Source organism: Meleagris gallopavo, chromosome Z, assembly GCF_000146605.3.
Source record: "Meleagris gallopavo isolate NT-WF06-2002-E0010 breed Aviagen turkey brand Nicholas breeding stock chromosome Z, Turkey_5.1, whole genome shotgun sequence".
NCBI lineage: Eukaryota > Metazoa > Chordata > Aves > Galliformes > Phasianidae > Meleagris > Meleagris gallopavo.
Window position 1 is genome coordinate 47611799 of NC_015041.2, and position 13095 is coordinate 47624893.

The 13095-nt window shown below is 37.1% G+C and overlaps 1 protein-coding gene across 1 annotated transcript in view; it reads right to left on the reverse strand.

Moving 5' to 3' along the window:
* Positions 1-3249: 3249 nt before the first annotated feature.
* LOC104915206 (E3 ubiquitin-protein ligase RNF170) overlaps positions 3250-13095 on the reverse strand; it is a 15409-nt gene continuing 5563 nt past the window's right edge. Inside the window, exons 2-5 of the mRNA XM_010725957.3 lie at positions 12956-13040; positions 12349-12422; positions 10078-10182; positions 3250-6734 (exon numbers count right to left, since the gene is read on the reverse strand). Coding sequence (XP_010724259.2) covers positions 6465-6734; positions 10078-10182; positions 12349-12422; positions 12956-13040 — 534 coding nt within the window. The 3' untranslated portion in view covers positions 3250-6464. The remainder of the gene's footprint in view (positions 6735-10077; positions 10183-12348; positions 12423-12955; positions 13041-13095) is intronic.

Sequence of the window (13095 nt, forward strand, 5' to 3'; positions counted from 1 at the left end):
TTTCTCCCCTTATGGGAGCTGTGAACAAAACCATGAGAACAAGAACCCTGGGGACTCAAAAAATACCAATGTGTAAATAAAGGTTAACACCGCAGAGATAATTTTCAAAGCAGTGCCTTGCTTTTCTTCAAGAAAAGACTTGCACTTGACAACCTCAATGACAGAGAAAACAAGTCTCTCCAGACACGATTGAAACTGTATGCAGTAGCTCCTCAGTACATGGGTTTTCTCCAGCCTCCCAGGTGCAAATAGAGCACTGGTAACTGCATGTCCACTATACTGCCATGCTTTTTCTGGTATTTTCTTCTCTTGCAGTAATCAAACCAGGGGCAATGCCAAGAAACCTAAACCAGAAACCTGCTGGTGGAAGAACCTGAAAAAGGTTTTTCATTCTTTCTGGTGGAAGACAGCAGATCAAGGATGCCCAGCTTCTTGAGCAAGGAGGATGAGGCTGTCCTGAACTGTCTTCTTCAAGTTGCTACGCTTGACTTTTTAACCAGGCACCTTCCTCACTTTCCTTACTGATGCATAGCCAACGAGTTGAGAGGTAGGCTGGACATTCAGGGGCAAGGTATTAAGGTGTGAGGTAGGAGTGATTAATCAAAACTTGCTTTGTAGTATTTACTGTGCACCAAAATAAAAAAGTGGGATGGGAAAGATGTAAAAACCAAAAGAGAAGAGAGAAGTGAGCCTAGAGCAACTTCAGGTTTGTATGTTGAACTCTGAAGACTGTAGGGGGAATAAAAATATCATCTCGACTTAAACTAGCTCAGCAATGAGGTACGTACTAATAGCTAGTTTGAGTCAGCTTGAATTATACAGGATCCCATGAGCTTCTGAGATGGGCCCAGACATGAAAGTAGCACAGCCCCTGGCAACCAGCTACCACAACGGTGAAAAAGGCAAGAAAGACACAAATGTGACCTTGCACTTTAAGAGAGTAAGATGTTTCCCAAGGGATGACAAGTCTCTCTCACAAAAATATGTTTTATCCATAGATGCTTGTGTTGTATACAATATGGCACAGGTTATTTTCTTGTTTTGCTATTTCCCTGTCTTTATATTAGGAGAAGAAAGTTTCCAGAATGAAGGCAGAAACAGGGAGGAGGGAGAAATATATTTTTGACTGTGAAGCACAACATATGCTAGTGTGAAGCTGAACAGCTTTCCATTTAGCATATTCTAGCCAATTTATTAGTAACACCTGATATACCCATGGTTCCTCATTAGTTACCTGCCAGCAATGAGCAACTGACTTAATACTGTGTTAATATTGTGTTATTGACTTCCCTCCCACCAATTACTCTGTTAGTCATGTATTCCTGGAAAATACTGGACAAACAATGTTTTTGTTTTGTTTTAAATCAAAATTGAATATTATTTTAAATAGTCATTAAGGTGTTTTGAAATAAGGTAAAGTCATATCGTTAACTCAGGGATTTTAAGCAAGACTCCTGGGCTGCACTGGTCAGGTCTGCTGGCTGATGCATATAGGTTAGTTAGAAACCCAAGACAAACTTGGTTAGATCAAGACTCAACTAGTCTCATCTCTAGTAAGGCCCAGCCTTGGAAACAGAGACGTCTTTTCATTCATCTACTCCTTTCCAAGGATGAAGAAACAGTACAGAAGACAGTTCTGCCAGAACTGTCCATTAGAAGCCTCTCATAAAGAGGTTCCACTATTGTCCCAGACATATCCTCGGTTGTCTTTATCAAGTTTTTTCTAATCTAAGCTTCACTTGCTACAATTCAAGCTCACTGTCACTTATCCCAATTATATCAGATGCACAGAGTAGCATTCCTTTCTAATGTATTTAAAGTCAGTTATTGTATCTTTATCAGTCTACATTCTAGACAAAATAGTCCCTCCAATGTTGCATTTTGTAGATTTTTTCATAATCCATGTGCCTTTTTTTCCTAGTATTAGAAGAAAAAAAGAGCTACAAGATATTTAGATGTCCTCATGGATGGCTGTTCAAGTAACAATTATCACAAAAGTAGATATTTTGAGAGCCCTTTTCCACCCAAAAGCGTAGCCTTAATAACCCCAAAGAGGTACAACAGAAATTCCTAAGATAAAATACAAAATTACCTAGGCATGAAGAAAATGCAGCTATGTTTATAGACTTCCAATGTAATACAGAACCGGGGCATACAAATGGTACAAATCCTTCTAAAACAACCATCTACCCGGCAACTTTCACGTCACTTGTGTACACCTAATCTTCCCAGTGCAAATATAGAGGCAGCAGACAAAAGGATGAGTTGTCCACTCCAAACTTTCAACCTTGTTTAATAGCATCATACTGGTATTTTTTTTCCGCCCACAAACCCGTGTTCCATAATCATAGAACTGTGTACCAAAGCAAGCTAAAAAATTTGCTTCAAAGTACACTCTCAGCAACACAGGAGGTTCCCTCTGAACACGAGGAAGCAATTCTGGGCTGCAACGGTGACTCAGCAGTGGTACAAGTTCCCCAGAGAGGCTGTGGAGCCTCCTCCTTGGAGGGACATGGGCCTGGGCAGTCTGCTCTGGGTGTTCAGATGGAGCAGTGGTTGGAACCAATGGACTCAGAGGTCCCTGCCAACCTTACTTTCTGTGATTCTGCAAGTTTAGAAGACCTTGGCCTAACTTGGCCCATCTCTTATCAGAATAGATATCTTCCCAATAGCCAGGAACCAATCATGAAATGAAGGTAAAGTAAAGGATTGCAGCACAGGCCATTCACATCCACTTCTTTGTGTCACACCAGCCTTTAAAATGAAAGAGACTAAGTCCTGCTTTCTTCAGTTAGCTCACTAATGAGACACTCCTCTTCTTACTTCACACTTTTGTTTGTGTGGAGAACTGACATCTGAACATGCTTAATAATTGTCTATACTTAGTTAGCATCCTGAAAGTTTAGGTCCTATGACACTGCCCTACTTATAAGTAGAGACTGAAGGATGAGAGGCTGGAGCAAAACCCATCCAGAGGGGATCAGGAGGACCTGAAGACATCAGCTGGATTGTTCAAGGAAAAAGACATTTAATGCACCAATATAATTTTGGGACTAAGGCCTCTGAGATTGTAATTCCCATGATGGTAACAATAAAGCTGGAAAGAGTTAGAGCCCGTGGACAGGATGTCCAGACATAATATAATAATCAATCAAGACTGTAGCAGAGCTGTGAACAGGCTGGTGAAGGAGAAAAGGAGGAATAAAGACATTCACAGACAGAAAGCCAGTAAAATAAATCAAGAGAATCTCTTACTTTAATACCAATTTATTATCATTAAAATAACAAGAAGTAGGTTTAAATCTTTTTGTCTTAAAAATCTAGTGTAACACACAGGTCTCTGTTACAGTTCTACAAAACCTATTCCAAAATTGCATCCCCAAATAACACCACTCTGCCCTATCCTCCCAGGCATCAATGGTGCGAGTCACAAACAACATAGAAACGGACTGTGTTATGCAGCGCTTGTGATAAGGGTTAGCATTAGGCCTTGAGATGCTACAAGTTATTCGGTAAGAATTCTGAAACACAGATTTTCCTTTTTGTTAATATTGCTGAAATAATAAAATATTTCACAGATTTTGGTGAAGCCTTAAGAACCTTTGAAGAACTCTGGTTTCCCCCTTATTGCTTCTTTTCTACTAAAGCCTTTCTCCTCCTCCTAAGTGACATTAGCCCCATTCCACACAACAAAACTACAGCGATGTTTGCTCCCCTCAAAGCATCATGTATTTCTTTTCTGAAGCTAGTGCTCAGGTGTAGTGCTTACATTGAACATTACTACCAGAATAACTTGAAGTATATATGTAAGGAATATTAAATGGTTATGTATCTACCTCCAGCTTCTTGGGAGCTCTACAGCTTCAATTAAGCTGAATATGATAACAGCACACAAGACAGTGAACCTAGAACTAGTTCAGATTTGCCTGGAGGAGCAGCAACCATGCTGGTCAGCAGCAGCTTCACACTGCAACTGTTCAAAAAAAGAAAAGCCTGAGCAAGTCATAATACTGTTCACTGGTGTCTTGAAGAACCAGAGAAAAAAAAAAAAAGCACACATTGGTGAAAAGCCAGGATGATCCTAATTCTGTCAAATGTATACTGTGCTGAATTAAAGCTTACAATGTTACTCAACACTCAAAAGTAAGCAGAGGACTCCAAGTGAAATCATTCAGGCTTGCAGAAAAATGGTGAACAGAATACAGATAAACCTTATGTATCTGTGTGGATGTGGCTTGTACATGCTTTCAGGTACAAAAGGTCTGTTCTTCAGGAACAGATTCCTTAGGTTATTTCTCCATAAACTTCTTCACAGTATCATGTGGAATTAGGGAGCTCAATGAAAACAAATCACTAAGCAGTTTCACATGCATCTCTGTCCACACTAGATCTAGAGAGTCATGACAAAAAGTATAACCACAATCAAAGGATAAACACATGTGGGAGGCACTAGATTGACAGATTCTATGAACAGACTCCAGTTGTCCTACAGAAGCAGTTCACTTGACACTCTAGGTAGACTCACAAGCCAAACTCCAGAGGTGTTAAATTAACTTGATTAAAAATACTTTCTGGAGTTTGCACTCAGCTGGATCTCTTGGGGAAAAAACAACAACAACAAAAATACTGCCTATAGCAAAACTACAAAATCTTGCCTTATCTAACATTCTAAATAATTATCTTGCTTTACCTAAGTTCATGAGTATCCCACACCTCTCCTCTTATACTTTGAAACCATTTCCTCTGCTGAAGAGTCTGTCCCCTTCTTCCTTACAGACCCTTTAGTTACTGAAAGGCCACTATATGGTCTACCTGGAGCCTTCTTTTCTTCATGTTGAACAGCCCCAGCTCTCTCAGCCTAGGTACTAGAAGCTGTGGAAAGGTGCCTACATGGGCAACACAGAGAAACTGTGAGAAGGTCCCTCTCATTTTAAGTCTCATAGAATAATATGTAAACATGCAAAGAATCACCTGTCTCATCACAGTCTTTCAAGTACTCAGGAAGTTAAAGTAAAATGACAATTATCTTTCCTAACTAATTATCTGTCCTAAGTTTTCTAACTAAAATTTACACAGATACAGAATGTTTTTGACCTTTCTAGTGGCATTCCCTTTCATAAATGAAAATATTTTCAAATGAATTCTGTAGCTCTGATAGCCTATACTGAAATTCAACAGAAAATAAAAAAACAAAACCAAACAAAAAACAGAACACCCTTCCGCCCCCCAAAAAATTAAAGCTAAAAAAACACCACCAACAACACCTCTCTACTACCCCCCTAAAAAAACAACAACAACAAAAAAAAAAACAACAAAAAAAAACCCCAAACCTTTTATGGATTGGATCATCAATAGCCCAGCCATTTTGAAAACATTTTCAGGACTTTTTTTTTTGGTGGTCCCTACTCAAAGATCTTTTTCAAGTTAATTCAAAATACCCTCTACCCACATCAAAATCAATCAGTCAATCAAACAAGAAAATCCCAAGGGAAAAATTAAACGCCTCATATCTAAGTTGATTAATACTTGTGTTGAAAATATACAGTCTGGTAAAGTTCCATAGTGTAAACATCCAGCTGTGACTTCTATAATCACTGCCTAAAATCTGAGGGTTCTTTCTATTGCCTAAATGCTTAATGCAGCTAAAGGCATGCAAATGTCCTATGAAGATACACTGCACTGACCCAGAGCTGCATTAAAAAAACACCTTCAAGGTACATACCCACTAAATAAACAAGTTTCAGAAGAAAAGAAAAACATGCTCCCATTAAAAAACAGAGCACTAGCCAGTTCGGCATGTATAACATAGGTTTCTCCTTATAGGTGATATGGCGAATGCATTATTATAAAATATAAAAATAAAATTGTACAAATTGCATGCAACTGTACACAGTGCAGCTCAAGCAATACTGAGGTGTTCCCCTTGTTTCTGTGAAGCAAGTGGACAGTAGCAAAATGCAGAATGGTAATGGTACTGCGGTCATTTGATTTCTTCCACAGAGATACACAAAGCTACTTTTATTTAAAAGCCCACAACAGTGAGACATTGAACATATTGATAATTGTCCTGCAAGGAACTTTTCAATTTCTTTATGCATGTCTAAAGTTCCAAACATTTTTTTTTTTCCCTTTCAGTCCTTTACTAGAACCCCTTTTTTCACAAGTCACTTCAAAAGAGGTGTTTCTGCTTTGATCACATACAACTGTTCATCAGATATAAGCAGATGAAGGTAGTTCATTACATTATAAAACTGACCTCATCATTATGAAGCATATGTAATACAAAAGTTAAAGATTCCAGTTAAGCATCACCACACACTAACATTTCATATTTGTATAAGATGATTAACTAGAAGCTATGGAATTATAACTACTGAAACTGTACACAGGCACCTTGCTATCCCATACTCATGGTTCTCTTTTTGAAACATTCCATCTCTGTGTCTAGGTGACTTTCAGCCATTTCATCTATTCAGCCGCTGGGTTACCACTTCTCGGTACATGATGGAAATATATATCAGCAGAAGGAAAATGACAAAGAAATCATCCAAGAACCCCAGAATTCCAAAAAGAGCTTCAGGAAGAAAATCCAGAGGTGATGCCAAGTATAGGAAGGCTCCAAACAAACAGAGGAATATTCTGATGCGAAACATCCAGAAGAGGCCTCCAACAGAGAACATCTCCCTGAATGCATGCCGCAGCAGAGTGGGGAGATCCATAATTCTTTCCATAATCTATGAAGAAACAAACCAAGAGTTAACACTTAGTCTTTTTTTTTTTTTCAGTGTGAAGTTTCTATTACTGCATTACAGCTTAGGTATCTGTTCATTTGCAAAAACAATGACCAAGATTTAACTCAAGATTTAGCTCTAGATTTAACTTCGCTGGGTTATAAGTCACTGTTAGAATACTTATGCTTTCAAGCAACAGTCATAAACTATATTGCTCAGAGTAAAACATATATTTCATTTATCACTAAGTACACTATCTATTAAGAAGGGAAAGCAGTGGAGGAAAACAAACAACACAGAAACAAGAAATAGCAAACGAAGTTACTGAAGTTTTGATGAGAAGAGACGAAAATTACAGATTCCTAGGGGAAAAAAAAAGTAGTTAAAGTAGAAGAGATTGCATTTCTTCAGAAACATGACAACTGTCCTCATCATATATGGTGATTCTCAAAAGCTACCAGAGGATCAAACTTGCGTAAACTAAAGAACCCTTAAATTAATCCATCCCTGGATCCTTCCATTTTATTTTTCACTATAGTTCTATCATCTTAAGTGAAAGAGAAAATAGGTATTTTTGCACTGAATCAATTTCTACTGCTATATAGAGCTATGATATAAAATGGAGTTATTTCCAACACTGAAAAAATTCTTAAGAAAGGGATGTTACATGTGGTTAAGGCAACACATCATGCATAATTAGAATCTAACCTGGGTTAGGGCCCCAGTGCAAACTTCCGGGATAACCCAGGACAGTTTATTGACTGGTAGATATACAGCCCCCAGAGAAGTCTGCTGAAGCCTGAAAATTACTTTCTATCTATTCTGGATCAAATGCATAGCTTTAGAACACAAACCAAAAATCACTGGTCTTTTTGGACTGCAATTTTTCCCTTAGCAACGTTACATTATTCCAACAGCTGCATCAAAAGTAATGCCTCCTTTTTATTACATTGACCCATGATGTCAGAGGCAGACATTGACATTATGGCAGCAGAGGGACACTCTGACACAATGTCATCTGACATGGCAGCTTGTATGAAGCAAAGCTGTGTCACTGAATTCCTCCATGCAGAAAAAAGGGCATCCACTGACATTCACCAACACTTGTGAAGGATTATGGAGACCAAATAGTGGATGTGAGCACAGTGAGGCAGCGAGTGGTGCATTTCAGCAGTGGGTCACCTGAGCTGGTGCAGACTGTTCTGAGCACAGTACGCAGCCTCTTGTTCATTGCTGGTGGAAATGCACAGCTAATGGTGGTGACCGTGTTGAAAAATGCACAGCAATGTTTCATAGCTGAGAACATGCTCTATCAAATAATGTTACTGTGCTCTTTGTACCTACTGCAGTTTCCATGGAAGTAAATAGGAGCAATTACTTCCAGAGTAACTTACGTATATGCTGCCCAAGACAATTTCTCTTTACTCAGTGCAGCCCAGACAAGCCAAAAGGTTGGAAAACCACTACATATGTACATCCAATGAACAGCTGAAGACAAGGAGTATATCAAAGTTATTGGCACCCACATACATGCATTTCATTTCACGAATCAAGACATGCACAGAGAAGACAGGTTGACTTTCTCGAGTCAAAAGTTGAGTTTCTCAAGTTCATAGAACTTCAACAATGTCTCTTAGCTATCTATTAAAAAAAAAAAATTCTACTTCTTTCACTCAGAGGTCGAAATACACACTGTAATATAGCCTAGCGGGGAAAAAAAATAAAAATCAAAACAGCATACAGCTTGAAATCTGAAGAAAGGCACAGTAGAACTTCAGATTCTTCTGATCAATTTAAAGAGATTAATCAAGGGAGCATTTTTTCTTACACTCATTTATTTCATTAAGCATTTTTACTAGTTATTAAATCCTTTAAAAGTAAGGACTTAGATTTCAAGAAATAGGTTAACATAGGAAAAGGGAATCCTAGGCTTATTAGCAATTCTTGTTCACAACGGAAATAGAAGTTTCCACAAAGATATTACAAGTAACTATATTTCAAGCTTGTAGGCCTGTCTTAATTTAACTTAATTTATCTAACTTAATCACTCTATCCCTGGAGGCATTCAAGGCCAGGTTGGATGGAGCCCTGGGCAGCCTGATCTGGTGCATGTCCCAAATCAGGGGGACTGGTACTGGATGGACTCTAAGGTCTCTCTCAGTTCAAACTACTTTATGGTTCTGTGATTCTATTAACCATATAAGCATGGATTTCCTAAGGCATGAATGTCCAGCCTTTTGACTTTCCTGCACCACACTGAATGAAGAGGAATTGTCTCGGACCACATATAAAATGTATAATATAGTTATTGCATGTATGTAACAATGTTTTAACATACATTAATTATAATATTTTGAAATATATAGTTTTTATTCTCTTGTACTTTTATCTGTATTTTAGATTTTATCATAAAACACTTAACTTATTGTGTTACTTTCATGAAAAAAAAAAAAGGTGGCTGCTAAATACATGATTCCATCAATTTACAAATAAGTATATATATGAATACACATATATGTGAATAAATGCAGGTATAATGACTGTCCTCTGTAAACCAGCCTTTAACATGCTTGGATTAGCAAACTGACACAAGGTGATTATTACTTTTACATTGCCCCCACGTGGTAAGAGCAGCAGAAACACTAATCAAATACAAGTTGCAAAACTAATTAAAAAAAAATCACAAGATATTACAAACTTTTTGTGAGTTTTTTGAGATGTTAAAAATTACAAGATTTGTCAGCACTGCATGAGTATTCTGGATATCTCTTCTGCAGTGAAAGTGTTAACATACCAATTTATTTTATGAAATAAAAGCCCAAGTTTAATAATTAAACAAGACAACTTATATGTCAGCTTAATAACAAGAAATGCGTGCCTTCACAGGCACACGTGTTTGGTAGGTTGCAACAGTATCATCAGCAATTACTGCTTTTTTCTCCCTAGGCTGCACAATCACATGTAATGCACAATACATGTGGGCTTTAATTCGACTGAGTATGTGGGGCATGCAGGGGAGGCAGTTAACACTGCCCTGTGTCCAGCCCTGCACAGCATTCCGTTGTCACTTATGCAGTCCACACTCAAGCTATGCACAACAGACTCATGAAAACACTGCCTACAATCACATAATAAATATCAAAATTCTATGATCTTGTGAGGCTGCATTACTAGCTGTCCAGTGTTGTATGCAACCTGCAAGTTGGATATGCCTGTTCTAAGAAAAACCTGCATAGTCTGTATATATCTCAAATAGAAAATTCAGTGGGGAAAAAAAAAGTTATCCAAATGCTGTTTATCATCTCCTGAAATTACTGACCTCCACCCAAATTTACCCCAAACTTACAGATCTGGGTTGTCCTGAGAATCTCCGATTGTAATCATTAACATCTTGTAATACTTGTGTTGCACCCTGCTGATCTTCACTGAAGAGTGGTAAAAACAACGTCACCTAGGCATAGCAGGAAGATTTTGGTACATGTTCAACCATCTCTTAAATGCAGATACTGAGAATTGCAATATATTACAGTATATCTTCAGTTAATTACGCAGAACAAACTTTGTGTTAACTATTTCGTATCAAACTAAAATGAAGACTACTAATATTTACATGAATACAACTTTTATGTTTTGCCTATAACTCTTTAAAGAATATTAATGCATTTTTAAAAGACCCTTAAGAATGTGCATAAGAACCTTCCCTCTAAGAGTACTTTATTGTAGCATAAGTGGGATGGATGATTCAGAGAATAAAGTTAATTCCACAAATTAACGTAGTTTCATTTTTTAAGTAAAAAATCAAGTAGAGCATCCACTGAGGCCATTCTCTGTCACCTTTAGAATCACTTTGCATTTCCACAAACAAGCAAAACTTTGTATTTCTCCCTGTGGACAATCGTACCAAAACCAAAGTGAATAACAAAAGACTGTAGTAAAAAGACAACAGCCTTCATATCTCTTGTGAGCACAGAGAATTCACTTTTGTTCTTGGACAAACTATCATGCAAACAAAAATATGAATGTGTTTACATCTCTCTTATTTTTCTGTTTAGGATATGAATATGTGTTTACGTCTCTCTTATTTTTCTGTTTAAGAGCTTCTGAAGAAGTAAGTCTTGTATTTGAAAACATGTTCAGCTGTAAAAACGTAGCTTATCATAGCAAACAGAAAATCTTTATACTTAAAATGATCTTCAAAAGTTCTCTGTACCCATCATTAGAAGTTTTGAAAACCAGCTTATGCTCTAATAACTAATAATTCCCAGCTCTGTGTTAAATCAAAAGGGGGAAAAAAGTAATGTTCAGAAGGAAGGTCTTCTTCCTTGAATCCATTACTTGGTTGTTGAGCATTTATTCATTTCATTACATTTCATGTCCAGATAAGTTTTAAAAAGAATGTTTCTTTAAGTGTTCTGATGTTATATTAAATCATGTATTTCAAAAGATTGGACTCCTAACAGCTTTTGAGAGTGTAATGCAAGGTATGGTCTTGTAGGAGATTTTAAATGCAGCAGTCACATTTGGAAAATAACAGCATAAGCAGAGCTACATTCCAATTCCAGCCCTGCTATAATCCTTCTGTGTGACTCATGTTGTGCATGTATACACTCCTCCATTCCTCATTTTAGTGATGCTTCACTTTTATTACCTTATGAGAGGGGTAAAAACGAATGCATAATCATGAAAGCAATCCCATCCAATGTATTTATTACTCAGAGGATGACTGAGGAGTATCTATCTACAGGGAGACATTAAAGAAAATAAACTCTTCAAAATATCTTAGTTTCAGCTTTTCCATCTTCTATACTTCTCTCTCTCCTCACGGGCTACACTCAAAACTCATTCATCCTCTAGGAATATCTATTTCTCTTTCCTTTATCTGTCTTCTTGTGGTCCTGCTAATACACCAAAACAAAGCAGGATATAATGCATGGGCAGTGCCACAAAGCAGGCTAGTAATTTCTAATGAATTATATAACTGTAGCGTTTCCATTATTAAAACATAAAGGTACTTTTGTTAAAACAGAATGATACTCAAAGATTGAGTGTTAGTGAACGGCAAGGACATATTTCAAACTAACAATGTAAGCAAATTGTGCAGGGAGTAAGTTAACATGTTTCCTCTACAAAGTTAAAACTAACAAAAACTAAAAGTAGGACCAAAATAAGAAATTGACAATTCTGTGTGTGTTTTGTTCGGCAGGGATAATAGGAAGGAAGAGGACACTTTTTAGAAACCAGTCGTATTTTAACTACTGGAAGTCTTTCAGACCAGCCAGGTCTCTCAGATACAAGTTCTGATTTAAGAAGTTGTTTAACATCCCAAACACAAAGCAGAGAAGAATCATAGCTAAAGTCTTATATTTTTCTGTATTTCTACACTCCTTTACAGAAAAATGTCTGGGTAACCAGCGTTGTTCACTGAAATTTGAGTTTTTCTTAGTTTGTATTTTTCTCACACTTCTTTTTTGCAAAAGCAAAAACTTTAAAAAACAATGCCCGCCATCTACAACTCACATATCCAGCAGCTCAAATATAAGTACATAAGTAATGCATTTCTTTGGTAAACTGCACTAGGTTGCTAAACCATAAGGCCCAGTATTACTTAAAATGTTACCGTTTGTCTGCAAATTGGACAACGGATGGCACCGAGCCATGATCCATATCTCCAGTATGCAATAATGCAGGAACCTGACAAACATAAATTACAGATATTGACACTTCTGAGTTAAAACATAACTGCATGAAATGATACATTAAGCATCAGCAAAATAACAAAGATGTATGATTTTCGATAGACTGTTCATTGAAGATACCAAGAATAATGCATTCAAATTCACCATTATTAATCAGAAAAATCCTGAACAGATTCAATATTATCATTAATTTTAACATTATTTTCTGAAAAAAACAGAAAATATCTTAACTATTAATTCAGAAAGCAAATAATTAAAACTGTTAAGAATTGAAAAGTCAGAAATGATAAAAATATCAAGACATATAAAATTCATCCTGAACACCTGGCTTTAATATCAAAGCTTTAATGGGTGAAAAAAAAATATGAAGATCTATTTTCTCTTACTGTTTTCCATATCTGTAATTTTTTTTCCTACAACCAAGCATTATATACACTTATACAATCAATGAATATACAGATGACATAGTATACCCAGGAGTTCAGCTGATGCAATTATCATACTAGAGTAGGAAAAAAGAACACTCACCCTGTCCTGGGCTTGCGAAATAGACTCCAGAGGAGCAGATCTCCAGGGAGATCCTTCCCCACTTGCAGTCAACTCTTAGATGGGTCTAGGAGAGGTGGAGCCAAGCTCCACCCCTTCCAGCAGCACAGGTGAATTGCTGA